Raw genomic sequence first — 26,744 nt, 5'->3', positions numbered from 1 at the left:
AATGGCCAAGTGGCACTAGCACCACATTTTTCCTAACCTGCTACTGATCCACATCCTAAGATGAGCCTAGTCCAGCAAAAATACTGCTCGGTAGGCCGCTATGATCACAACTCTCAATAATCTACCCACTGGTCTTTTGCACCCCTTCCCATGATTGAACCCCCACCAACACTCCCTCTGGGATAACATCTGGACACTCATTTTGTCCAAGGGCCAACAACACTGGTGCTGGTGACTGTGATGCATCTCTTAGGTCTGGCAATGGTCAAAGTACAATGCCAACATGGCTTCAGGTGCCGCAAGCACATCAAACAAGTGCACCCACACAGTACGACAAACCCTCTGATGAAAATCTCTCTCAGTTTTTTGTCCCAGGGTCAGACATATCAACTCTCAAGACCATCAACAATAAACTCTACCCACCTCTACTCTGATGACCCAGGTGCCCACAACCATAGAAGCTGACAGCAGCCTTCCAGGTTCACCAGTTCCATGGACCGCCAGCAGGGACCCCACCACTTTCAGGGATTTCGAGTTGTGCAACACCTTCTTAACCATCGGATGGGAGGGAGAGGGATGCTATGTGTGGGCTATTCACCCTACTACATAGCAACCAACCATACACCAGTATTATGTGGATGACCTACATACCACAGTTGCAGGGGTCACTCCACCAGACGAAAGTCAGAAATTTCCTGACATCTGCCAGAAAAGAGTGCAGGTGCGTGATTGTCACCAGAGGCCACTGGCCTCAAGGATATACTTGCCTCCATGGTGTGATGTGACTGCAAATAGACCTGGCTGTATCCTGGTGTCTGCATGGTATTTAGGCCAGCACCCAGGCTGTGTCAGGTCAGTTCAGCCCTTTAAATTCTCTGGGCCAGGAACCAATTACAATAGCAGTTGATCAGTATGGGAATCATCAGGATCTTTGATGCCATACTCCAGCAAGCAATCTTCATTGTATGGGGCCACCATCATCATCACCTGGCATCGTCAAGATGTGGCCTTTGCACCAGAGACATGTCTGGACTTTGGTATTGGTTGTCATAGTGATTTTTATTATTAAATTTTCAATTAAAGTGGACATATAAATAAACTTTGACATTTCCTTGGGGCTGTCCAACTAACAGCCAGTTATTGGATAACTCAAGTGCTGACTGAACTTATCTATTTACTGTCCACGTGCAACTTACTACAAGGAGGAGATTCAGTTTATTTGCTTCACTGTCAATAAACTTGTCCAGTATTGTGTATCTGATCCGTGTTCCTGTTGCACCTGCAGTGGCACAGTATATATCAGGAACAGACACTAATAGCAAATGTTACCATTTTTAACACTTCCCAAAAGATACTACACTGTAACTTGCAAATATTTATATTTGGAATAAACTGATGATAAATAACTTCATAATAAATATTTACTTCAACATATTATTACTATAACATCATGCCATTTTTTATATTTAATTATATTCTTGGTACAATTTTATTAATGTAGATGTGAAAATAAATAATAATGTTACAGTGCCCATGGCTGCAAAACCATTGTGAGTAAATAAAGATGGCAAGAGTGGTGGTGGTGGTAATGATAATATTAATAAGCATGGTTCAGGGCTAAGACCAAGAGAGGTCTCATTGAGATTGTTTGCACTTGCAATTCATTCCCTTCTGCACACTCATATTAAAGTGAAAAACCTTTGATCCTTGTCAGTGTCACACCTCTGGCATGATGAGCAGACAACTCTTCAAATCTAAAGGTTCTACATGATATTTAATAGTTTGATTAATAACACGGTCTAAAACAGAAACTATGAGTGAATGTTTACTCGCCATACAGAGAACACTGAAACATGTGGAGGCCTTCACTAAAAACTACAACTGGGATATGTGACAGGGAGCAAATCAAGCAGAAGCACATACATCCACGACAGAGACCACACCTTTCTTTTCATAATGACAGCTTTCCTGCACGTTGATCAAACATTCATATATACTCGTTAGTTATTCTGTACCTTCTACAGAGTGCTGTTCCTCTTTCATATGACTTTACATTGCTTCAGCAAGTAAAAAAAATCAGCTGAAAGATAAGGCAGTTTCTATAGCCTAAGAAGTCTTGTGATAGTGAGATAATAAGTATGTCCCACTATTGAAAGATCAAAGAAACATTGGTATGCGGAGAGCTTTTGAATAATTAAAGGAATGTAGCTTATTTCAAGAAAGTAAAATAAACATATTTGTATCATGAATGCATACTTTTTGACTGAATCCAAACACAGTTCCAAAATACTAAAACTATTTCTTATTTAATTACAATACTACTATACTCATTAAAGAATACCTACATATCAGACCTCCAAATATGGCATGTATGAGAGCCAGTGTTGGAAAAAAGTAGAGTGCTGCATATATAGACATTTTTCCATCTTTGGGAAGGAATCTGCGAGCTAGCCAGGGCCGAAAAACTAACATCAACAGCACTGACATTGCATAGAATATGAATACCATTGTATACCTGAAAAGAAAAACAGGTGTTTTAGTTTCACTAACATCCATGTAGTGGCAATTTTAAGTATTTTGGCACAGCATTTACATGTATCAGACTGAGAGGAATTGCAAGGAGTTTTCTCAGTACAAGCTTGATAACATTATTATATTCATATTGTGCAATGTTTTCTTCTTCAGAACCAGAAGACAATGTGGAAAAGTGATGGTAGTTGCATGATTAATAAAAATATAGACTGTAAGCCATCAAAATTAAGAAAACCATCTTAAAGAAAGGAAATAATGTACTTATGGCAAGGAAAGTTCTGGCAGAATGTAAATAATTTAGGAGTAGGACAGCACTTCCCAAATGTAAAAGAGTTGAGTTGTCGAAAAAAAGGATGAAAACTTGCTAGCATTCAGACAAATCATTTAACAAGTTAAATCTCTCTCTCTCTCTCTCTCTCTCTCTCTCTCTCTGTGTGTGTGTGTGTGTGTGTGTGTGTGTGTGTGTGTGTGTGTTTTTCATGCAGTGCACAATGATAATGACACTAAAGCATGGTTTGTTAGTGGGGACAAGACGGGAGAGGGAGACTGTTGGGTAGAGGGTGTGGGTGCAGTGGGTTGGTGGAGACTGAGACCAGGAGGACTGGGGAGTGCAGCACAAGTTGCAAGATAACTCCCATCTGAGTAGTTCAGAGATGATGGTACTAGAGGGAAGTATCCAGATGACATGGGTTGTGAAGCAGTCATTGAAGTCAAGCATATTGTTCTCAGCAGGGTGTTATGCTACTGAGTAGTCAACTCTGCCTCCCTGTCCACTCTTCCACATCATCACCATCATCATGTTTTGTACAAACTCCTCAGCTCCACTGTTCCTGTGCCGTTGGGTGCACGTGCAGGCCAGTATCTGTATGGAGATCACTGTGAGATTACCTATGTTTATTTTCTGACATTTCATTAAGCCTGTGTTGTCAGATATCCAAATCCATAACTCTCATGAATATAGTTATCTTTGTTGATATAGTTTTGTTCAGAGTTACAAGTCCACAGCTTCACATGATGTCTGTAATACTGTAGTTTGAATTATACAGAAAATACTTTACTGAATGTTCGTTTATGCGTCAATATCACCAATATGGGTAACATCAGTATTGGAACACAAATCATTATTTAAACCAAAAATATAGTTCCATCATACAGTACGTAAAACCAAAAATTCCTCTTCAGACACTAAATCTTCTGACTCGGTTGTCCTCAAACCATTCCCTATTTCAGCTGAAAATAATAAATATGTTTTATCAATTACTAAACACTTTTCATGTTTTTTGTTATGACTTTTTTGCAGATATGACTGCAGAAATAGTTGCCAAAGCTTTTTTGACATGTATTATTTTGCCATTTGGAAGCCCTGGAGCCATTATAACAGATCAAGGAAGTGTTTCCTTAACATCTCTTTTCACAGTTTCACAAATTATTAAAGATCAAGGAATGGTGACATACCCCACTGCATAACAACAGAAAGGACTGCATGGAGCTTGTCTATAAAATGATTCTCAAAATGATGTCATGTTATATGAATCAGAGCCATACTGGCTGTGATAGGCTGCTGTCCTACACTGTGTCTTCATGTATTGTGAAAGAGCATGAATGTATTGACTGTATTTTGTACACAATTATATATGAATGTAAAATATGTTCACTATTAGAATTAGATATGTTGCCTCCAGATATTGATGCTACAATGATAAAACAGCTGTCCCCGTGCTTAAGAACTGTCTGGAAACAGATACAGGCTAGCAAATCCAGTGCTGTTGCTAATCAAGTTAAATGGAGTCAAAATGCAACTGTTTAAGAGTATAAGCCTGGACAATGGGTGCTGATTAACAATCTGGCTTTAAAATTGAAGAAGACTAAAATATTCACTCCTATTTGGGAAGTCCTTACACAATATTACGATTGCCTCACCAGTACAATGTAGTGTTACACCAGCCATAGCGGCCAGCCAGTGTGGCCAAGCGGTTAAAGGCGCTACAGTCTGGAACCGCGTGGCCGCTACGGTCGCAGGTTCGAATCCTGCCTCGGGCATGGATGTGTGTGATGTCCTTAGGTTAGTTAGGTTTAAGTAGTTCTAAGTTCTAGGGGACTGATGACCTTAGACGTTGAGTCCCATAGTGCTCAGAGCCATTTGAACCGTTTGAACCTGCCATAGCGAATATTGCGGTGTATCATGACCGGTTGCAACCTTACCACTGACGACATGGTAATAATTGACAGAAATCAGCTGAAACAACACCCAAGAGCCGTTAAAGCCAGCCACACACCACACACTCCAAAGCTACAAACTAGTCAGCAGTCTTTTGTTATGCATCTTTTAAAATCTTTGAACAGCACCTCTGTGACATCAATGTTGCAAGGACTAGCAGCTATCATTGAGAGGTTAGCTGGATTAATACAGTTACTGTTGGCTGCCAGAATGGTTACTATTTCCAATTATATTTAATTAATGATTAAAATGTTCACAATTAAATTCATAATTTATTCATTTTGTCCCTTATAGAATAGTCAAAATACCATTATAGTGTCCAGTACTATTGTGAGAACTGTGTGAAATGTTACAACTGTTTTTGTGGTGTACATTTGATGAAAATGTATCTTTTCTGTCCAAACAATGGAAAGGCATGGCCTTCACCTCAACAGGAAGGGAAAGGGTAAATTGGCTGGGGAAATAGCAGGAAAGTTAAAAGGGGGAGGCACTGTCATGAGTGGTAAAATACCCGTGGTTATAGGATTCAGAAAAGACCCTTTTTTAGGGTAGGGAGGACAGAAAGAAAGCAAAATTTAAGAGACGTTAGAACTAAGACAAACCTTCAGTTTGAGAAAGAAATCAAAAAACATAATTCCAGCTTATTACCAGCATAAAAAGCCATTGGTTAAGAATTTTCAACTGTCAGCAGATATTTTAACTTCATCCAATTTTAACTCAGTCAATGAGAAATGTTAGCTATCTTTACTGCATCAAAATATTCGAGAACTGAGAAATAAAATTAATGAATTAACTATCTGCATAGATGAATTAGAGTCTTCAAACCCAGCTGACATAATCTGCCTCTCCGAACAAGGTTAGCATCTCACTTTTGTAGATCAGAAATGGAGAAAGGAGGAGTTGCCACATTGATCAGGAACTGTCATAAGTTTAAGAACATAGACATTCATAAATTTTGCCTAGAACAGCATATGGAAGCATGTGCAACAGAATTAGAATTTCACAAAAAATCCTTCATAATATTAAGTGTATATCGAGCACCTGCAGGTAACTTTAATCTGTTTGTCAACCACCTTGAAGCTGTACTGGACCATTTAACAACCAAAAACAAAGAAATAGTGGTTACTGGTGATTTCAATGTAGATTTCCATAAAGACTCTCCCAATAAGAACTTATTTGAGTTAGTAACACTATCATTCAACTTAATTCCCACTGTAAAGTTCCCCACTAGGGTAGCCAATTGCTCACAAACAGCCATTGATAATATCTTTATAGAAAAGTCCAATGAACAAAATTATATTACAAAACATATAGTCAATGGCCTCTCAGACCATGAAATGCAGTTCCTTCTGTTAAATGTTAATACTGAACAGGATATAAAATCTGTTAAATCTGAGCTCAAGAGGGTAATCAGTAAGCCAAAAATTGATTATTTTAGGACACTCCTCAGAGACATTCACTGGACTGATGTTTACAGTGCTCATGGCATGAATGAAAAATATAACATTTTTGCTAATAAAGTGCTTACCTTATTCGAACACTGCTTTCCCCCAAAACTTACCAAGGTTAGAGCAAAGTCTACAAAGAAGCCATGGATTACTCGAGGAATAGGGGTATCTTGTAAAACAAAAAGAACACCGTATCTGTCAATCCGAAACATTTCCAATGTTGATGCTATAGCACATCATAAGAAATACTGCAAAATATTAAAGACTGTAATACGAATGTCAAAGCAAATATATTACAAGGAAAAGATAGTCATATCAGATAACAAAATAAAGACAATATGGAATACAGCGAAGGAGGAGACCGGTAGAACCAGACCTGAAGATGAACAAATAGCATTAAGAGTAAATGATACATTGGTGACAGATGTGTATAGTGTTGCAGACCTTTTTTAACAAACATTTTATAACTCTTACTGAAAAGATGGGGTTGTCAGGTTCAGTAGATGCTGCTATGGATTACCTTAGACCAGGCATTTCAAGTAACTTCCATAATATGAATTTGACCCTCACTACCCCAACAGAAATAATGTCCATCATAAAATCTTTAAAATCAAAAACATCTAGTGGGTATGATGAAATATCAACAAAGTTAATTAAGGAATGTGATTCTGAGCTAAGTAACATATTAAGCTATCTGTGTAACCAGTCGTTTATCAGTGGAATATTTCCTGAATGGCTGAAATATGCTGAAGTTAAGCCACTGTTTAAGAAGGGAGATAAAGAAATAGCATCACATTTCCATCCAATTTCACTGTTGCCAGCATTCTCAAAAATTTTCGAAAAAGTAATGTACAATCGGCTTTATAACCATTATAGTATAACAGGAAATGCTGCAAAATGGTTCAAATCTTATATCTCTGGCAGGAAACAAAGGGTGTTATTAGGAAAGAGACATGTATCAAGCTATCAGGCATCATCCAACTGGGAACTAATTACATGTGGGGTCCCACAAGGTTCCATCTTGGGGCCCTTACTTTTTCTTGTGTATATCAATGACCTTTCATCAGTAACATTACCAGATGCCAAGTTTGTTTTGTTTGCCGATGATACAAACATTGCAATAAATAGCAAATCAAGTGTAGTCTTAGAAAGATCAGCTAATAAAATATTTGTGGACATTAATCACTGGGTCCTAGCCAATTCTTTGTCACTAAACTTTGAAAAAACACACTACATGCAGTTCAGAACTTGTAAGGGGTGTCCCAAGAGTATATGTCTAACATACGATGACAAGAAGATAGAAGAAGTGGACAGTGTTAAATTCTTGGGATTACAGCTTGATAATAAATACAACTGGGAGGAGCACACCACAGAACTGCTGAAGCGTCTTAACAAATTTCTGTTTGCAATGCGAATTTTGTCAGACATAGGGGATATAAAAATGAAAAAGCTGGCATACTATGCTTACTTTCATTCCATAATGTCATATGGGATTATTTTTTGGGGTAATTCATCAAGCCAAGCTAAAGTTTTCCAGGCACAAAAACGTGCAGTGAGAGTTATATGTGGTGTGAACTCAAGAACATCCTGCAGAAGCCTGTTTATGGAACTAGGGATACTAACTACTGCTTCCCAATATATTTATTCCTTAGTGAAATTTGTCATTAAAAATATATCAATTTTTCAAACCAACAGCTCAATTCATGGAATCAATACTAGAAATAAGAAAAATCTTCACAAGGATTTAAAGTCACTTAGTCTAGTACAAAAAGGTGTGCATTATTCAGGAACACACATTTTCAATAACTTGCCAGCAGCCATAAAAAGCTTAACAACCAATGAAATTCAGTTTAAGAGAAGCCTAAAGGATTTATTGGTGGCCAACTCCTTCTACTCCATTGATGAATTTCTTAGTAAAACCAACTGATTTGTATATAAGTACAACATAACTTCTGCACAATTTCAGTGCAGTAATGTGTTCATTGAAAATTTGTGTGTGTGTGTGTGTGTGTGTGTGTGTGTGTGTGTGTGTGTGTGCGCGCGCGCGCGCTAGTATAATCTAACTTCTGCACCATTTCAGTGCAGTAATGTGTTCATTGTAAATAAGTATTACAGTAGTTGTATTACCTTATAAATAAATAAAAAACTTTTTTATTTTAAATTCAGTGCATTAGTATTTGTAAAATGACTCTTAGTGTTCATTAATGGTGATCATTCCACTTGGGACCTGTGGAATGGTACATTAGCTTATTTGTTTTAGTTGTAAATATTTGTCATGTATTGTTGTTTTTCTGACATGTTCCACATCCTGGAGGACCTCCTCACTATGGATCAATTGGAATGAAAGTAAATCTAATCTAATCTAATCTGGGTTTGAATATCAACTATGAAAGTTAAAGGATAGATTGCTACTCAGCATAAAGATGACACGTTGAGATGCAGACAAATGACTGTTACAGATTTAGCTTTTGGCCAAAGCTTTCTTCAGAAAAGAAAATACATACACATTCATTCACACAAGAAAGCACACTTCACACATATGACGACCACCTCTGGCAGTTCAGACCAGAATTTCTGTCCTGTTCTTGTAATTGATGAGACTAATAATCTTAGCTTCAGCATATAATGGATGATGTAACAAATGCCCTTTACCTTAGTACATGTATTAGTATAGTCTCCAGAAGCACACGGTATAGTTTTGTAGCAACAGAGACACAGTAGCGAATATGCTTGTACACAGTGGCAGGCAAGAGATACGAGAGTCGATCAGACTAAGATTCCTTTCAACTGAAGGTTTTCTTCTAAAAGAAATCTTTGAGTTTTTATCTGCTATAAGGAGTAATTTACGAAAAAGAGGTGGATAATGTAGTAGTTTATTGCATTCTTGCAATTTCTAAAAATTTTCTAAGCAAGAAGACAAGGCCTAGTGTGTTACGGTAGTTTTCAGTATATCCACTGTTCCCACTTTGTTTTGGAAAATACATAAACGGCAACAGGGTTTCAGGATGATACCAACAACCTACAGTATAATATATGATCTAGATCCAGGTACTTCTTAGAGTCAAACCTTGACTCACCATTATCCATTATAACCAAATTATCCCTTTCTGCCGCAGGGTGATGTTGCGCTGAGGATGTAGGGAAAATAATTCAAACTACCAGTCCACCTCAATTTCAATTTCATGCATGCAATGGCTAAATTCTGAATCCCAGCAATATTTAAATTTTCTATTGCAGTATTTTCTATTGAAGTATAGTGTATCGATTCCCTTTTTAAGATATCTTTGTTGTGAAATCAAAATCTTTGGTTTCAGCACTTGTATTCTGTTGACCACATCTGATTTGTACATCAACGTCATATCTACAGCACAGCTAGTTGACCCACTATCACACATAATTTTCTTACCAACATTATATCTCTATTAATATTTTGTACTGCTGTATTTTTTCCTTTTCCTTGTTTTTCACTAAAGAACAGCACAGAGATGCATCAAATAGTAGAAATCATTGAGCTTATCTGGTAGCTGTCACATATTGCAACTTTCAATGCTGAATTCAACTTGCGTATGTATTCACTCTTAGAACCCAGCTGCCCGGTGCCATGAGCTCAGTGCTGTTCCACAAATGAACTGACAGCAAAAGCTGCACTGACGCACATAAGTGCACACATCTGTGTTGTGCTATTGCATCTCATTCCAGATCATCTCTCCAGCTGTTGGTACATTAGCAGCCACACACAACCTTATTTCACTTATACCTGGTTTCTACCTGTTATCCTAATATCCATGAAACATCTCAGCGGCACTATTAATGATGGTGCTCTCTTCCTTCATGGTTGCACATTGTGATGATCCAGGGAATTACCTGACTAACATCTGAAAGTCGAAAATATGATCTCTTACTGTAAGATACAAGGCCACTAATGCAAACCTTTATGCGAACTGAGAATATTAAGATTCTCATCACTTCTCATGATTCTGAGAATTTTTATTTCAATTCTCTGGCTCTAAATGTATACCAGTGTATATTGTTTTTCACATTACATTGGTGGAATAGTTCTTACACAAAGAAAAAGAGCAAATTGTTAGGAAGAGCAACTGTCTGTACTGCGGATCTGCATTATTGCAACACAATACTGAATTAAACATTATATGGTACCTCGATTACAACTGCAATTTTATTAATCAAACAAATATTTGCATATAGTTTTTATATATAGAGTTATTGTTATTGCAGACCCCATGAACCACAGACATTGACGTCGGTGGGGAAGCTTTTAGGCCTCAGCGATACAGATAGCCCTGCCGTAGGTGCAACCACAACCACAATGGAGGGGTATCTGCTGAGAGGCCACACAAACATATGGTTCCTGAAGAGGGGCAGCAGACTTTTCAGTGGTTGCAGGGGCAACAGTCTGGATGATTGACTGATCTGGCCTTGTAACATCAACCAAAACAGCCTTGCTGTGCTGGTACTGCGAACGCCTGAAAGCACTGGGAAACTACATCCGTAATTTTCCCCGACGACATGCAGCTTTACAGTATGATTATATGATGATGGTGTCTTCTTGGGTAAAATATTCTGGAGGTAAAATAGTCCCCCATTCGAATCTCCAGGCAGAGACTACTCAGGAGGACGCCGTTATGAGGAGAAAGGAAATTGGTGTTCTACAGATCGGAGTGTGAAATGTCAGATCCCTTAATAGGGCAGGTAGGTTAGAAAATTTAAAAATGGAAATGGATAGATTAAAGTTAGATACAGTGGGAATTAGTGAAGTTCGGTGGCAGGAGGAACAGGACTTCTGGTCAGGTAAATACAGGGTTATAAATACACACTCAAATACGGGTAATACAGGAGTAAGCTTAATAATGAATAAAAAAATAGGAACGCGGATAAGCTACTGCGAACAGCTTAGTGAACGCATTATTGTAGCCATGTAGGCCCATGCCTACCACAGGAGTAAAAGTTTGTATGCCAACTACCTCCGCAGACGATGAAGAGATTGAAGAAATGTATGAATAATTTCACACTTTTCTTTATTCTAGGTCAATTGTCACTTTTCGCACCATACAGATATCTTATCTAAATCATTTTGCAAGTCATTTTGATCATCTGATGACTTTACAAGACGGTAAATGACAGCATCATCTGCAAGCAATCAAAGACAGCTACTCAGATTGTCTCCTATGTCGTTAACATAGATCAGGAACAATAGAGGCCCTATAACACTTCCTAAGGGAACGCCGGGTATTACTTCTGTTTTACTCGATGCCTTTCCGTCTATTACTATGAACTGTGACCTTTCTGACAGGAAATCATGAATACAGTCGCACAACTGAGGCGATACTCTGTAGGCATGTAGTTTGGTTAGAAGACGCTTGTGAGGAATGGTGTTGAAAGCCTTCTGGAAATCTAAAAATATAGAATCAATTTGACATCCCCTATTGATAGCACTTATTACTTCATGAGTATAAAGAGCTAGTTGTGTTTCACAAGAATGATATTTCCTGAATCTGTGCTGATTATGTGTCAATAAATCATTTTCTTTGAGGTATTTCACAATGTTCGAATACAGCATATGTTCTAAAACCCTACTGAAAATCAACGTTAGTGGTATAGCCCTGTAATTCAGCAGATTACTCCTACTTACCTTTTGGGGTATTGGTGTGACTTGAGCAATTTTCCAGTCTTCAGGTGCGGATCTTTCTGTGATTGCGTCTTGCCACTGGTGTGCTTTATTATGACCAGAATCTCTTTGGGTTTTCTGCCAGATTTTGAGACAGAATTTCATTGTGGAAATTATTAAAAGCATCTCGCATTGAAGTACGCACTGTATTTCGAACTTCTGCAAAACTTTGCCAATCTTGGGGATTTTGCGTTCTTTTAAATTTGGCATGCTTTTTTCATTGCTTCTGCTACAACGATCTGACATGTTTTGTAACACTTGGTTTAAGAATCATGAAATAAAGTTGTATATGAGGAAGAGACCTGGAGACACTGGAAGGTTTCAGCTAGGTTATATAATGGTAAGACAGAGATTTAGGAACCAGGTTTTAAATTGTAAGACATTTACAGGGGCAGATGTGGACTCTGATCACAATTTGTTGATAATGAACTGTAGATTAAAACCGAAGAAACTGCAAAAGGAGATGGAACCGGGATAAAATGAAAGAACCAGGAGGTTGTAGAGAGTTTCAGATAGAGCATTAGGGAATGGTTGGAAGGAACAGGCAAAGAAATACAGTAGAGGAAGAATGGGTAGCTTGAGAGATGTAGTAGTGAAGGCAGCAGAGGAACAAGATGAGGGCTAGTAGAAATCCTTGGGTAACAGAAGAGAGATTCAGTTTCATTGTGAAAGGAAAGAGTATAAAAATGCAGTAAATGAAGCAGGCAAAAAGGAATACAAAGGTCTCAAAAATTAGATTGACAGGAAGTATAACATGGCTAAGCAGGGATGACTAGAGGATGAATGTAAGGATGTAGAAGCATATTTTACTACGGGTAAGATAGATACTGCCTACAGGGAAATTAAAGAGACCTTTGGAGAAAAGAGAACCACCTGTATGAATATCAAGAGCTCAGATGTTAAACCAGTCCTAAGCAAAGAAGGGAAAGCAGAAAGGTGGAAGGAGAGTATAGAGGCTCTATACAAGAGCAATGTACTTGAGGGCAATACTATGGATATAGAAGAGGATGTAGATCAAGACGAAATGGGAGATATGATACTGTATGAAGAATTTCACAAAGCATTGAAAGACCTAAGTCGAAACAAGGCCCCGGGGATAGACAACATTCCATTAGAACCAATGAAAGCATTTGGAGAGCCAGCCGTGACAAATCTCTTCCATCTGGTGAACAAGATATATGAGACAGGCGAAATATGTTCAGACTTCAAGAAGAATATAATAATTCCAATCCCAAAGAAAGCAGGTGTTGACAGATGTGAAAAATTACCAAACTATCAGCTTAATATGTCACGGTAGCAAAATACTACCACAAATTCTTTAGAAATGAATGTGAAAACTGGTAGAAGTCAACCTCAGGGAAGATCAGTTTGGGTTCCACAGAAATGTTGGAACATGCAAAGCAATACTAACCTATAACTTATCTTAGAATATAGGTTAAGGAAAGGCAAACCTATGTTTCTAGCATTTATAGATTTAGAAAAAGCTTTTGACATTGTTGACTGAAATACTCTCTTTCAAATTCTGAAGGTGGCAGGGGTAAAATACTAGAGCAAAAGGCTATTTACAATTTGTACAGAAACCAGATGGCAGTTGTAAGAGGCGAGTGCAAGAAAGGGAAGCAGTGGTTGAGAAGGGAGTGAGACAGGGTTATAGCTTATACTCAATGTTATTCAATCTGTATATTGAGCAAGCAGTAAAGGAAACAAAAGAAAAATTTGTAGTACGAATTAAAATCCATGGAGAAAAAATAAAAACTTTGTTGTTTGCCGATGACATTGAAATTCTGTCAGGGATGGCAAAGGACCTGGAAGAGCAGTTGAACTGAATGGACAGTGTCTTGAAAGGAGGATATGAGATGAACACCAACAAAAGCAAAATGAAAGTAATGGAATGTAGTCAAATAAAATCAGGTGATGCTGAGGGAATTAGATTAGGAAATGAGACACTCAAAGTAGTAAAGGAGTTTTGCTATTTTGGGAGCAAAATAACTGATGATGGTCGAAGTAGAGAGGATATAAAATGTAGACTGGCAATGACAAGAAAAGCACTTCTGAAGAAGAGAAATTTGTTAACATTAAGTATAGATTTTAGTGTCAGAAAGTCGTTTCAGAAAGTGTTTGTATGGAGTGTAACCATGTATGGAAGTGAAACATGTACGGTAACTAGTATAGACAAGAAGAGAATAGAAGCTTGTGGTGCTACAGAAGAATGCTCAAGATTAGATGGGTAGATCAAGCAGCTAATGAGGAGGTTCTGAATACAATTGGGGAGAAGAGGAATTTGCGGCACAACTTGACTAGAAGAAGGGATCGGTTGGTAGGATGAATACACTAAGCAGATTCAGAATGATGTAGGTTGCAGTAATTATTAGGAGCTGAAGAAGCTTGCACAGGATACAGTAGCATGGACAGTTGCATCAAACCAGTCTCTGGACTGAAGACAACAACACTGTAGACTGAAACATATCTCATCTCCTGATGCTGCCTTTCACAATCTGCATACTGATGGAAGTTACAATCCCCAAGGTTCCGCAGACACTAATTTTTAACTATGTATGATTAATCCAATATAATTTATGCTTTATGTATATTACTACAAATAAAGTAAGGGATCTGTAATGTGTAGAACCACATTTCAACTTGTACCATGTATGTCAAATGTCATGCTTGAAAGATAATTTTTCCAGAATACTGATTTCAGAGCTTTACTCTCTAGCATATGTTTGTCTTTGTTAAGCAAAAAATTGTGGTGCATTACATTTGATGTATCTTGCGCAACCATGCTGATTTACGTATTTAAAAGATGTGTATATTTTAAAATACATTGTGTTGCACTAACATCTCTCCGAGGACTTCACAATCCGTGGCCAGGCAGGCCACCTAGCAGCCTGTGAAATTCTGCTGCCAGGACCACAATCTCGGTGACTGGCATGGTGCAAAACCTTAGTCTGCCAAAACAGTGAGATGAGTTACCTCATGCCTTGGCCTGCTGCTGCACTGCCTTGATCCCTACGTGACCAGAGATCATAACAAAGATGGGAAAATCTGTACTAATATTTTGAATGCAAAAGTAACTCTGTCTGTTATGCTTTAATGACTAAATCAATGAAATTGAGTATGGAGATATCTTGGTCACTGAGCAAGAACAAAGGTTACTTTGGAAAGTGTGTAGTGCATGATTATTGTTGATCTCAAGAATATTACGCAAGTTACACAAAAATATTTACTCTTTGAAAAACTATTTACTCTTTGACACTCGAACTTTGTTATATTTGAGAAAGTGCTATTCTTGTTTGATACGTTCAATGTAATGTGATTCAACGTAATGAATACAATAATTATACAATCCTCAACATGTTTAATCCTTATTTCCATTCTAATATTATTAAAAGTGAAAATACGAGGGTTGTTTTTTAACTAAGGGCCGTTCACGCGCATAGTCCCGTAGTTCACGTGGACGCCGCAACAAGCCACCGCGCCACTTGCCAGCATCCTTCCTGTTCACACTCTGTAGCTGATGTGTACGCATCGCTGTGCTACTTTATAATGTTTACGATTATTGAATCGCCCGCCGCGTGTGAGATACGGTCAGTGATAAGTTTTTTGACCGCGAGAAGCCTATCAGCTGCAGAAATTCATCGTCAGTGAACAGAAGTTTATGGCTTGAATGCAATGAGTGAAGGTAAAGTGCGTCAATGGGTTAGAGAGTTTAAAAATGGCCGTCAAAATGTCCATGACGAAGAACGCTCAGGCTGGCCCTCTGTGATCACTGATGATTTGGTGGCTGCAGTTGAAACAAAGATTCGTGAGGACAGAAGATTCACAATTTCCACTCTTTCTTTGGAATTTCCACAAGTTTCAAGATCGGTTTTGTACAAAACTGTGTCTGAAAACCTAAACTTTAAGAAACTGTGTTCTCGGTGGGTACCCAGACTCCTCACAGAGGACCACAAAGGGAAGAGATTTGCCACTTCATTGGACTTTTTGATTCGTTACGAGGAAGAAGGGGATGACATGTTGAGTCAAATTGTCACTGAAGATGAAACATGGGTATCCCATATCACTCCCGAAAGCAAGCGACAATCGATGGAATGGCGACACACAACTTCACCCGTCAAGGTCAAAGCCAAACAGACGCTGTCAAAGCGCAAGATTATGGCAACTGTGTTCTGGGACCAGCGCGGTGTTTTGCTAGTGGACTTTATGTCACGAGGAACGACAATCAACTCAGATGCCTACTGTGCAACCCTAAAGAAGCTCCGCAGAGCAATTCAAAACAAAAGGCGCGGCATGCTGACAAAAGGAGTTTTGCTCCTGCACGATAACGTTAGGCCTCACACCTCTCAAAAGACTCGGGATTTGATTGATTCTTTTGGCTGGGAAGTTTTGGACCATGCACCATACAGCCCCGACCTTGCTCCTAGGGATTTTCACCTTTTCCGGTACCTGAAACACCATATTGGCGGGCAGCGCTTCAATGACGACGATGAAGTGAAAGCGGCCGTGAGCTCTTGGCTGTCGGAACAGGCGGCCGAATTCTTTGAAGAGGGAATTAAAAACTTAGTTGTACGGTATGACAAGTGCTTAAATAAACAAGGCTGCTATGTAGAAAAATAGGTAAAAGTGTGTAGAATCAGAAAATAAAAGTTTTTTTACAAAAGTATTTGTATCTTTTTTAAAAAAATAAAAACGGCCCTTACTTAAAAAAACAACCCTCATAACTCTGCCTGTTACACTTCCATGACTAAACTCCTGAACTGATTTGAACGGAATGTGGTATGTAGAGAGCTAGAACCTTGAGGAACAAAATAGGCTACTTTAGAAAGCAAAAATATCAACACCTAAGAGGGTGTAACAGGAAATGGAGCATCTTTTTTTTACATCAGTGAACATAAATCATGTTAAAAACTTGTTAACTTTGTTCCATTATGTGTAGCAGCTGGAATACCACGATGCTTATATGTACCCTTTTGTACACATCCCTCTGCAGTGCTGCTGCATGTGCCACCATGTAGTGCATTGGGGCACTTGCGGAGAGAGGGTTGCACATCATAAGCTACACTTATCCAGACAGACAAACACATGTGGATGGCTGACGTTATTGCATGTAAAATAACTTACTCACCATCATTCATTATAACAAAATCACTGATATGAGAGCGCAGCTGCAAGGAAGAGCTAATTTACCATGAAGACTTACGGCCCAGACCAATGTGTGCAGGCAGATTTTTCCTAAAGATTTGGCTGTAGCCATAGGAATGACAATGGCTCTGGAAGAGATAGATATAGGGACCAAAGTTTGTGATAAAAATGGTATTTTTTCCACTGACATCAAATGTTGCTGTGATGGATGATCATCCCATGATTGCAGTCAGCCACAGTGTAGGAAATGTGGAAAAGTAGGGCACTGGGAACCGGACTGAAGGCAGAACATGGGACAGGATAAGAAGATACGGAATGGAAACAATCAATTGCTAAACAGCAATGGGAGACACAGGGCCCCACATGATGCTTCCTGTAACAATTGAAACACATGCAGAGGAAGTTTGCTTAACTGGGTTAGCAGTTGGAAGATAACACATACTTTTGTTAGAATCAGGTGTTCATGTGTCTGTGGAAAGCCTGAAACTCATGAGACACAGTTGGTATAAGTTATGTGGAGTGGGAGGTAATTACACGTATTTGTTGGGATCAGTGATACTGAGTTTTCCAGGTGCATGCAAATCATTTCCAAGAATGTATGGATGTTTTCCATCATATAGGCCGTGATGACTGCATGAATTTGGGATTAGATTTCCTGTGCACGCATTGCACTACAACTGATCTTTGGCAACACATAGTAGAACTTGATGGGGCATCGTTTCCTCTGGGGAAAACAGTTGTCATTGTCACAATGCCTCATGGTCTGTCTCTCAAGCCAATGAAACAATTAAACCACATGGAAGGTCGCTAAAGATTAATATGTGTGGTAAAGTACTGCAAGTTATTGGGAAACTGATCACTCGAGTGTAGGAAAAGATTTGTCGATGAGTGTATTAAGTATGGTTGAGCCATTGAGAGAATATGAGTAATGAGATAAAGCATAATTTTTTGTATGCAAGAATGTTGTATGCATATGGGAAATAGACAGTGAGCAGGTGATGCCTGTTGGAATAGACAATTTTGGGACCAAATACATGGACTTGTCTAAGGGTTTGTTGGTCTCGAATTTAGAGATTTTGGAAGAGGATGATCTGAATAATGTGATTTTGGACCCTAAGAATTTGCAAGCTACCAGTATAACTCCAATATGAGAGAAAGTGAAACATTTAAAAGGAATGGAAAAACCAGTGATGGAACAGTTGTTCATTACCATTTTAGTCCTTGTGATTTTTTTGCTAGTGGCCCATACACAGAATTCCAACAGGGAATGAGTCACCAGTGTTCCATAAACTATACTGTGTACTGTATCACCTGCAGCCAGTGATGGACAAATTCATTAACCAACAATTATGGGATGGCATTATTGAAGAAAATACCAGTCGTTAGTGACCACTGGTGGTAACTGTGCCAAGAAAAAGCACTGGTGGTACCAGAGCTTATCATTTTTTGTTTGACTACAGATATCTTAATAGTCACATGATTACAAATGTGTATCCAATCCCAAATATAACAGGAACCTTAGAGAATTTGAAACAGTACATCGATTTTTCCACCGTGGGTCTGCAGAGTACCTATAATCAGCTAGAAGTAGCACCTGACAACCAGCTACAAACAGCAGTTACGGTTCCTTCACGACACTACCAGTATCATGCTACGCCTTTGGGGTTGAAAAATTCACCAGCCACATTAAAATGTTTGTTGGATTGAGATTTGTAAGGACTAAAACCAAGATAGTGTATGGTGTAGTTAGATGATATAATTGTTTTCACAAAGGATATGGAGGAGCACATGCTATTGTCAAAGTAAGTGATTAATAGAAAATCCAAGATGGAATGTAACAATATTATGAAAAGGAAAGTTGCCACTCACCATATAGCGGAGATGCTGAGTTGCAGATAGGCGCAACAAGAGGACTGTCACAAATAAGCTTTTGGCCAGCAAGGCCTTCAGCAAAAATAGCAGGCAAGCATGCAAGCGCGTGTGTGCGTGCCCCCCCCCCTTCCCCCCTCCCCCCACACACACACAAACACAGATGACTGCAGTCTCTAGCAACTGAAGTCACACTGCGAGCAGCAGCACCAGTGCAAGATGAGGTTGACGACTGGGGAAGTAGGGTAGTGACGAGGAAAAGTGAAGTGCTGCTGGGGAGCAGGCAAGGACAAGGCGGAGAGGTGGGGAAGGGGGGGCGGGTAGCGGAAAAAGAGAGAAGTAAAAAGACTGGGTGCGGTGGTGGAATGAGTGCTGTGTAGTGCTGGAATGGGAACAGGTAAGGGGTTGGATGGGTGAGGAAAATGACTAACAAAGGTTTAGGCCAGAAGGTTTATGGGAATGTACGAAAGTTCCCACCTGCGCAATTCCGAAAAGCTGGTGTTTGTGGAATGGTTCCATACCGCACAGGCTGTGAAGCAGGAATTGAATTGAAGGATGTCATGCCGGGCAGCGTGCTCAACAACAGGGTGCTCCATTTGTTTCTTGGCCACAGTTTGTCGGTGGCCATTCATGTGAGCAGACAGCTTGTTGGTTGTTATGTCCACATCGAATGCAGCACAGTGACTGCAACTTAGCTTATAGATTGCATGACTGGTTTTACAGGTAGCCCTGCCTTTGATAGGATAGGTGATGATTGTGGCCGGACTGGAGAAGTTGGTGGTAGGACGATGTATGGGAAAGTTCTTGCATTTAGGTCTATTACAGGGATATGAGCCATGAGGTAAGGGGTTGGGAGCAGAGGTTTTGTAGGAGTGGACAAGTATACTGTGTGGCTTGGTGGATGATGGAATACTACTGTGGGAGGCGTGGGAAGGGTAGTGGGCGGGGCATTTCTCATTTCAGGGTATGACAAGTAGTAGTCTAACCCTCACAGAGAATGTAATTCAGTTGCTGCAGTCCTCGGTGTACTGAGTTACGATGGGAATTGTCCTCTGTGGCCGGATTGTGAGACTTTGGGAGGTGGTGGGAATCTCGAAAGATAAGGTGCAGGAGATTAATTTTTGTAAATGGTTGGGAAAATAGTTATGGTTGGTGAAGGCTTCAGGAAGACCCACGGTATATTTCGAGAGAGACCACTCATCACAGCAGATGCGACCACCACAGGTGACTATGCTGTATGGAAGGGACTTCTTGGTATGGAACAGGTGGCAGCTGTCGAAGTGGAGGTATTGTTGGTAGTTAGTAGGTTTTATATGGATCAGAGGTAATGATGTAGCCTCTTTGAAATGGAGGTCAAAATCTATGAAGGTGGCTTGTTGGGTTGAGTAGGACTAGATGAAGTAAATGGGGGAGAAGCTGTTGAGGTTCTGGAGGAATGTGGATAAGGTTTCCTCGCCCTCAATCCAGAGGAATCTGCAGTTGGGAGGTTAGATGGAGGGCAGGGGAGAGGTGAATCTGAACCAGGTGAGGGGTTTAGGATTCTGGGCATTTAGGAAGGATTCCTCTAGTGGCCCACAAATAGGTTGGCACAGGATGGTGCCATGTGGGCGCCCATAGCCATGCCACAGATTTGTTTGTAAGTAATGCCTTCAAAGGAGAAGTAATTGTGTTTGAGGATATAGTTGGTCATGGTGAGTAGGAAGGAGGTTGTACGTTTGGAATCCATTGGGCGCTGAGGAGGGTAGTGTTCAATAGCGGTAATGCCATGGGCATTAGGGATGTTAGTCTAATAGTAGTAGTAGTCGTAGATATTCTGCCTTACGGCAGGTCTTGTCATGAGTTAGGCCTCTTCCACTTTTCTGTCCATAGTCAGTCTTTTTGTTTCTGTATATTTGTCTCCTTGGATGCTGTCCAGCATTTGATATCTTCTTTTTCGTCTTCCCATTCCCCCCCACCACCATTCCTTCCTTTGTTAGTGTAAGTGTAACTGTAATTTTTACACCAAATTTTGATCACCTTCAGATTATTCTCCATTGGCCACAACACACTTCTTCAAAGGATTCTTCCATTGTTCAAAATGATTTCTAAATTCACTTACCGGGATGATGTTCTTTATGGCTTCCAGCAATTTTTGTTTTACCTCCTCCACAGTGGCAAAATGCTTTCCTTTCAGGTTCCTTTTGAGTCTGGGGAACATAAAGAAATTACGAGACCAGATCCAGTGAGCAGAGGAGCAGGGCGGAGTGGACAATTGGTGTCATGCGTTTTTGGTCAAAAATTGCTTTATGGAGAGGGCAATGTGGGCCACTGCGTTGTCATGATGGAAGAACCAGTTGCCTGTGTGCCAAAGAGCTGCCCTTTTCTTCTAGATACTCTCCCACAATCTTTTCAAAACCTCCAAGTAGAACTCCTGGTTGACAGTTTGACTTGGGGAAATGAACTCTGTGAGCACAAAAACTCGGAAATCAAAGAAAAAAAAAAAGAGCATTGTCTTGATGTTTGACTTCACTTGGCAAGCTTTTATGGGACGAGGGGAGCCACTTGTCTTCCACTGGTCGGATTGCTGCTTTATTTTGGAGTTGTATCCATAGCACCACAATTCATCACCAGTAATCACATCGAATAAATTCAGGGTCCTCTTTGAGCAGATTTTGAAGCTCAAAACATGCCTGAAGTTCAGGCTCCCTTTGCTTGTATGCAAGGAGGCGAGGGACAAATTTGGCTGCAACCCTTCTCATGTGCAAATCTTCAGATAAAATCTTCTGAATTGAACTCCATGATATTCCAGACATTTTACAGAGTTGATCAATGGTTCGGCAATGGTTCCCACTAACATGGGCATTGATTTTGTCAATGTTTTCGTCACTTCATGACACTAACAGGCATCCTGAATGGGGTTGGTCTTCAGTTGACATTTCGCCATTTTTAAAACATGAAAACCACTCGTAGACTCTGGTTTTATTAAGGGCATCATCCCCGTAAGCAGTCTTAACCATTACAATAGCTTCTGCATCCGATCCAATGGGAAATAACATTTCACAGCCACACATTGCTCTCGGCAATCTGCCATCACGTTTTCACCAAAATGGGAAAAGCTGTTTTACTAAAAAAAAAAAAAACTCGCACGGGCGAACCGATGCACTCATGACAACACAGCTTCGTACAATAACTCAGGTGGTGTGACTGTAATGGACACCTGGTTGAGCAAGGCTTCCTCCATTCTTCTTCCCCACTGCAGCCCAATTCCCGTTACTTTTGGGTCTCCCCTCATAGATTGTTAGTATTTTACACTTTCTGGAGATTTCTCTACAAGGCTCTCTCCTGTGTACCTTAGCTACCCCTCTTACTGCTTTTTTTTTTGTGGTCTGAAGAGCCTGTCTTTATAGACAGCTGGTGCCCCACCCTATATCTCAATACCATACTGAAGGTGTGGATCCATCATTCTGAAGTATATTTGTCCCAAGCTATCATGCTCCAGGAAGGCTGAGACCCTTTTCAGTAAATACACATTTGTAGTGATTTTCTCACAAATATGGTCTATATGTTCTTTCCATGACAGGTGTATATCAACAATTATACCCAAAAATACATGTTTGTATAGCTAAGGGCCAATGGAGGTGTAAATAGAGTTCTATTCATGTTCTGACTACAGCTAAGCATAAATTGAATTGTCACTGTCTTATCTTTATTTATGAGTAGCTTATTTGCAGTAAGATAACTTGACAGAAAATTATAACTGATTTCACTACAGTTTAAGGTATGCATATCACGGCCCCAGCTTTCAAAGATGTGTCATCAGCATAGCATACAACCTTGCAATTTTGGAGTTCAATTAAATCATTAACATACACAAGAAACAGAAGAGGCCTCAATATCCTCAATATACTTCCTTGGGGCACACCACATTGAAGTATCTTGTGGATTGATTTGTTGTTACCATTTGTTCATTCCTTTTAGCTTGATATATTGTTTCCTGTCTTTCAGACAGGAGGTAAATAGTTGTAAAGGTGCCCATCTCATCCCATAGGCTTCTAATTTATGCAATAGAATTGTATAATTCACAGTATCAAAACATTTACTCACATCCAGGAAGGTGCCTGTTACCTTGTCTCTTTCATATAGCTTCTTTAATTTTTCATGTATAAAAATTGCTACTGCTGTTACAGTAGAGCTTCCTTTTCTAAAATCATGTTGCAGTTTGCTAGATAGATTATGTTTGATAAAAATGCCTCAAACTGATTTAATATTACTTTCTCCAAAAATTGCAAATGGTTCAAATGGCTCTAAGCACTATGGGACTTAACATCCGAGGTCATCAGTCCTCTAGACTTAGAACTAATTAAACCTAAGTAACTTAAGGACATCACACACATCCATGCCCGGGGCAGGATTCGAACCTGCGACCATAGCAGTGTCGCTGGTTCCGAAGTAAAGCGCCTGGAACCGCTCGGAGACAGCGGCTGGCTCCAATAATTTCCCAAACTCTGAAGTTAATGATAGTCTATAGTTTTTCATGTCAGTTTTTATTCCCTTCTTATACACCCGTAGGGTTTCAGTGATTTTCAACAAATCTGGGAATTCTCCGTGGCACAGGGAGATATTTATTAGATGTGTCAGGGGCTTCACTAATTATCCTCTGCATTCCTCTAGCAGCTTAGGTGAAATGTCATCCCAGCCAAAAGACATTTTAGCTTGAAGTCTTGAAATGACTGCTACGAGGTCCCTCTCAGTAATCCCATGAATGAGAAAAGATTGGCCAGTTTTTGTAACATTTAAGTGCCTAGTCATGTGTTTCACTTGTGCCAAATGTGCTAAACATCTGTATGAATTTTTCACACACTTCTTGTGGGTGATCTGTAACATTATCATTTTCTTTTAATGTTATGCCGGTGTGTTCATGAGATCGCCATTTCCCACATTCTTTATACATTACTTTCCAGACTGTTTTACTAACACAGGTTGAGTTGCTTATCTGATAGACACATTTCTGAACTTTAAGGTTAGTCAAGGAATGTCTGTACTTTTTTCTGAGCAGTTTGTATTTTGTTAAATAGTACTGTAATTTAGTATGTCTAAAGAGTATGTAATGGTCTTTCATGTTCTCTCTCACGTCAATGATTTCTGGAGGGAAATTCTCAGCTTTGTAATTAATAGCTTTGTTTACTTTTTTTAGTAAATGACATGTTTCTTTAAAGTTTTATTGAATAGTTTATAGAAATTTTCCCATCTATCATTCACATTTGCTGCATTGTAAACTGGTTCTCATTTTTCATTGCTTAATGCCCCCCCCCCCCCCCCCCACCATGAACCATGGACCTTGCCGTTGGTGGGGAGGCTTGCGTGCCTCAACTATACAGATAGCCGTACCGTAGGTGCAACCACACGATGGCATTCAAAACCGTGTCCTCCAGGAGTTCACGGACAAAGCTGTAGTTTACCTAGCACACATTACGAATGCCATACTCAAGCACCAACACTTCCCCGCCTTTTGGAAGACGGCCAAGGTCCTGATGTTCAGGAAGCCGGGGAAAGACCACTCCCTCCCACAAAATTACCGACCCATCAGTCTGCTGAGCGCGCTCAGCAAGATCGTTGAGAAGGTAATTTTAAAACGACTCACCAGGCACTGCATAACAAACGACACCCTGAGACCGGAGCAATTCGGTTTCAGGAATCACCACTCAACAACACAACAACTCCTCCGAGTCGTTGAATACATAACACACGGATACAACACAAGCAAGGCAACTGGGGCGGTGTTCCTGGACATCGAAAAGGCTTTCGATCGTCTATGGCACAACGGCCTAATACGCAAACTTAGTGACGCAGGGTTCCCCGACGGGCTCGTACGTCTCATACACTCATATCTCACGGACAGGAGTTTCAACACTGACGTGCAGGGCAAACAATCGACACGACATGGTATACAGGCAGGAGTACCCCAAGGAAGTATCCTAGGGCCCTTACTGTTTAACCTCTACATTAACGACCTCCCAGCTACACATAACACGACGGTAGCAATCTACGCGGATGACACTGCCATCCTTGCGCAAGATTGGAAGCCGTCTAACATTAACTCACGACTACAGACCGCACTCAGAACGGCGGAGCCTTGGCTGGTGAAATGGCGTGTTAGAGTAAACGTCGACAAGTGCGAGGCTGTTCTGTTCACTAGAAGACCGAAGCAACTGCGCAAACATCAGCACTGCAACCCAATAACACTACACACACGCCCAATACGTTTCCGCGAGAAGGTCAAATACCTCGGTGTCTGGCTGGACAGGAAACTACTCTGGGGGGACCACATTCAAAACGTGACCAACAAAGCTAACGCGAGGCTCAAACAACTCTACCCTATGCTTAACAGGCGTAGCACACTGAACAGGAGGGTGTCTAGGTCCATGTACATGACACTTATTAGACCCCTGATGACGTACGCAGCCCCTGTCTGGGGATACGCTGCGCCAACTCGCCTGCGCCGTCTGCAGCTCATACAGAACAAAGTACTCAAAATCATAAGCAACGCTCCGCGCTACACACGCATCGCGGACCTTCACCGGGAATACCGGCTAGATACTATCTTGCAGGTGTTCCAAAAACTCTCCACACGACTGTACAATAACACGAGACACTCGCGCAACCCGTTTATCCTTTCTCTGGGTAACTACGACCACAACCATAGATGGAAGCATAACAGACCAAAGACATTACTGGCTAGGAACTGATCATCTATGGTCCATAGAACGCTAACAGGACAGTACTGGCGAGCCCCTGCAACACAGTCATTACTGGAAACCCAGATGTGCGACTAGCCGAAAAACAGGCAACCGCAGGGAAACCGTACTGTACACAGCACGCAAACCAGCCACACACACCCCCTACACCGTCTGTGAGTCGATCTATGACCGATCGCCCACTAATCCACAACGACCTTGAACTGTTGCAGGGACGCAGCAACTGCAGCTAGCGCCGCAACAGGCTCCAACACCGACAAAGGTAACGATGCACGATACCTCGAACTAACTCAACCACACCTTGCATGCACTGTCGCAGATAGCAAGCCGCTACTGCCCTTACTACCCGTCCTACTGTCGCAGAGGTTTTTTTCCCTTGGCGCTGGCCTTGGCACTTTTTTTCCTCTGCTCTTAAAACCGCTACCCTTCGATCGTTTTCGACCACTTCTATCTCCTGATGGACCATGTTAATGAGTAGTCTTACCCAGACGCATGGACAACATCACAGCCCGCATCCTGTGACGCCTGATTCAAAAACTAACATGTTTACGGAGGTGACAGTAGAACTTTTGTGTTGGTCACCACGTTGGTGTGGGCGTGGAGGGGCCCCATCCTATATAAAAAGGTGCAACCACAACGGAGGGGTATCTGTTGAGAGGCCAGACAAAAGTGTGCTTCCTGAAGAGGGGCAGCAGCCTTTTCAGTAGTTGCAGGGGCAACAGTCTGGATGATTGACTGATCTGGCCTTGTAACACTAACCAAAATGGCCTTGCTGTTCTGGTACTTCGAACGGCTGAAAGCAAGGGGAAACTACAGCCGTAATTTTTCCCGAGGGCATGCAGCTTCTGTATGATTAAATGATGATGGCGTCCTCTTGGGTAAAATATTCCGGAGGTAAAATAGTCCCCCATTCGGATCTCCGGGCAGGGACTACTCAAGAGGACATCGTTATTAGAAGAAAGAAAACTGGCGTTCTACGGATCGGAGCGTGGAATGTCAGATCCCTTAATCGGGCAGGTAGGATAGAAAATTTAAAAAGGGAAATGGATAGGTTAAAGTTAGATATAGTGGGAATTAGTGAAGTTCGGTGGCAGGAGGAACAAGACTTTTGGTCA

The 26,744-nt window shown here is 40.5% G+C and overlaps 1 protein-coding gene across 2 annotated transcripts in view; it reads right to left on the bottom strand.

The window, feature by feature from the left end:
* The window catches only part of LOC126192829 (JNK1/MAPK8-associated membrane protein-like), a 126,245-nt gene that overhangs the window by 58,402 nt on the left and 41,099 nt on the right, over positions 1-26,744 (bottom strand). For both annotated transcript variants that reach the window (XM_049932634.1, XM_049932635.1), the window contains one exon: positions 2,346-2,515. In XM_049932634.1, the coding sequence (XP_049788591.1) occupies positions 2,346-2,515 (170 nt within the window). The remainder of the gene's footprint in view (positions 1-2,345; positions 2,516-26,744) is intronic.

This window comes from Schistocerca nitens, chromosome 1, assembly GCF_023898315.1.
Source record: "Schistocerca nitens isolate TAMUIC-IGC-003100 chromosome 1, iqSchNite1.1, whole genome shotgun sequence".
NCBI lineage: Eukaryota > Metazoa > Arthropoda > Insecta > Orthoptera > Acrididae > Schistocerca > Schistocerca nitens.
Note: the sequence above shows the minus strand (reverse complement) of the source record. Positions and strands in the feature narration are given on the sequence as shown.